The following is a 3083-nucleotide window of genomic DNA, read 5'->3' as shown; positions in this document are numbered from 1 at the left end:
CCTAATAATACCATTATTTATCTCATAAATACTATAGCGGCTTTGCACAACATAACTATTAACGCATTTGAATAAAAAAAGGCATTCTATCGTTATTACTTATGCTACAATTTCCTTATAATATAATAATCGCTAATTCTCAAAACTGTAAAATAAACTATAAAACATGAAACTATGAAATGAACGTATTATTTTAATATTAACTTGAATCTGTTACATTACGCTCCTTCGTTTTCATCTTTAAAATCTCTTTGTAAATTCAATTTTCCATTTTTGAGGTCGTAGAATAAATAAACGTTTATACAGCACGTGCAGACTCCAAAACTGTCGCAGTGTAATTTCAACCTGGAAATTATTTAGCAGAACTCGAGAAATTCCTTCCCGCCACCGAAGCAATATCACACGTCGCTAATAAAATCGACTATTTTAAGAGTAAAGCAATACTTTGTAGTAAACTAGACGAAGAATGCGGTTGCCAGCTTTGGAAATAAGGTATTCCTGGCATCATATAGGAAACTAAACAAATAATTTATGAAACAAGTCAAGAGTATAAAGTGAGATTATTTGCACATAAACGTAATAAGTGTGGATGTAATAGTGTTTTATTATTTATGATTTTCATTAGACAAAATTAGAAAATTGTTCTTTCTTCAAAGGTATGTTTTATGTTAAAAGGATCCTTTCGTTAAAAGCGCAACCCACTGATATGAATAGGTAATTTTTCTGATTTGTTTTGTTTTTTTTTTTTTTTAATACAAACATTTAAGTTTGTTCTCCTGCGATATTACAAATAGATTTCATTTTCTTTCATACTCTCTTGGGCCCTGAACCACTAAACTTCCTAGATTTCATCTTTTATTCTAACTCCCAGTTGTAGGCGTAATATATTTTATGTAATTTTACAACCTGACGGAGACTTTCGCACATAATATTAATAAGTGGCTTCTCTGTGACAAAAGAAAGAAATGAAGTAATATTACGACGCAGTTTTATTACGACCGTGCCATATGTTATGAGCCTCAAGGTATTCAGCAATATTCTATCACGAAAGTCACTTTTTGTTTTTCTTAACTTAATTAAAAATATGGTCAACAAGAAAATTAACATAGTACTATAAGTATGATAGACTCCAGGAACAATGACGTTATAAAATATATATTTTTTTAAACATACTATGTTTAAATAAAAAAAATCATTTTAGGTTTTAAAGTCTATACTGAATTAAAAATCTCGATCGATATATTCATTTTAGTGTCTTTAAAAAAAAATATCATAACACTGAATAGCAATTTCATTCAGAAAACTATTAAGAAAGTTCTTTTTTCTCATTACATCTTCCGTTTATTCCCAGTGCGAACATAACATAATGTGCACTGCTCCGTACTGCACCGACTAAGTACGCCGCAGTTTCTACCGACTGCAATGAATTGAAATTGTATTTTGTTTATTTGTTGTTCCCAGTGAACATTAGTTTATTTATTACCTAATGAAGATTATTTACGACTACCCAGAATAGCAATGAGCACAGACGGGACCTGATTGTCGCTAAGATGTGAATCTTCTTTAATGTAATTTTGATGAATTTCTGCGTTTTCCGGTTCTGCTATTACAATAGCTTTCACAAACCTGGCCATGGGTATTTACTTCTACGTATTTATCAATTATCATTATTTCGCCTACTCACCCGTTTTCACCAAGAAGCGACATCTAGATTAAAACAAGAGAATCCATTTTATCTGTAAATCGCTTACTGGAAAATAAATCAGGAATTTTTATTTCTATTCTGTATGTTACAAAAGTTAACAAAGGCAATTTAAATCATTTTACAGGTTTTCCAGTAATACCCATTATAACAATCTCTATGACGCTAATCTCAATTATCTGTACATTCTCGTCGCTTTGACATATTGATATTTTATCTGTGTTTCATAATTTGGTCTCTGATCTAGTTGACAGTTGACAGGTGGCAAAATAATTGTTATATTTTGAAGCATTTGCATTGTATATTACTAATACGATGTTAGTTTAATTTCTTGATTTCAATATTAGAAAATTAGTTTCAAAATACTCTAATATCCTTCAAATATAAGTTTTGTTTTGATATTGAAAGATAGAGTTATTAAATCTGTCAATATGAGTACGAGACCAGACGACCACCGTCGAAAGTGGGATAAAGACGAATTTGAAAGAATCGCAACAGAAAGATTAAAAGCAGAACTAGAAGAAGAAGAAGAACGAGCCAAAAAGAAACGTATGAACGGTTTAATTAGTCGTTATAAATTTAAGATAGTCCTCATGATTCACAATATTAATGTATGAAAATCTTTTTCAGCACCGCCAGTAAAAAGAGAACTCTTGAAACAACGGGATTATAAAGTTGACTTAGATTCTAAACTAGGCAAAAGCGTTGTCATAACAAAGAACACTCCAACATCCCAGTCTGGTGGATACTATTGTAATGTTTGTGACTGTGTAGTCAAAGATTCAATTAACTTTTTGGACCACATAAATGGCAAAAAACATCAACGTAACCTTGGCATGTCCATGAAGATAGAGAGAAGCACATTAGACCAAGTAAGTGTAATTGTCAATCTAAATGAAGTTAGTACAGGCTTCAGTTACTGTAACTAACGGCTAGTGCATATTTTGTGTGAGTCTAAATTATAGTGTGTATTTATTTATTCAGTAATTTGTTATTATAATATACTTTCATCAAAGTCACAGGTGAAAAATCCTTTTATTTTCTACATATATACTCTGTTACAGGTTAAAGCGAGATTCTCATTAAACAAGCGTAAACTGGAAGAGAAAAAACACGATTACGAATTGGACACACGATTAAGGGAAGCTGCTGAAGAAGAGGCGAGATTAAAGGAACTCCGTCGTGAGAGACGCCGTGACAAGAAACGTAAAATACAAGATACAGAGGAAACAGATGATTCCCCAGCTCAGTCAGAACTTGCTCAAATAATGGGTTTCTCAGGTTTTGGAGGTTCAAAAAAGTGAATGTACACAAATTTTACAAACACCTATTTGTATCAATATTAAAGTATGTTAATTAAATACAGAATTAGTAAATTGTA

General features: G+C 31.4%; 1 protein-coding gene across 1 annotated transcript; it reads left to right on the top strand.

The window, feature by feature from the left end:
• Positions 1–1963: 1963 nt before the first annotated feature.
• Positions 1964–3083, top strand: LOC106105387 (zinc finger matrin-type protein 2). The gene is made up of 3 exons (XM_013285678.1): positions 1964–2251; positions 2333–2574; positions 2767–3083. Exons 1-3 carry the CDS (start codon positions 2134–2136, stop codon positions 3004–3006), a joined length of 600 nt encoding a protein of 199 aa, XP_013141132.1. The 5' UTR covers positions 1964–2133; the 3' UTR covers positions 3007–3083.

Source organism: Papilio polytes, unplaced genomic scaffold (genome assembly GCF_000836215.1).
Source record: "Papilio polytes unplaced genomic scaffold, Ppol_1.0 DF822845.1, whole genome shotgun sequence".
In the NCBI taxonomy this organism is placed as follows: domain Eukaryota; kingdom Metazoa; phylum Arthropoda; class Insecta; order Lepidoptera; family Papilionidae; genus Papilio; species Papilio polytes.
This window is presented reverse-complemented; position numbering and strand designations above follow the sequence as displayed.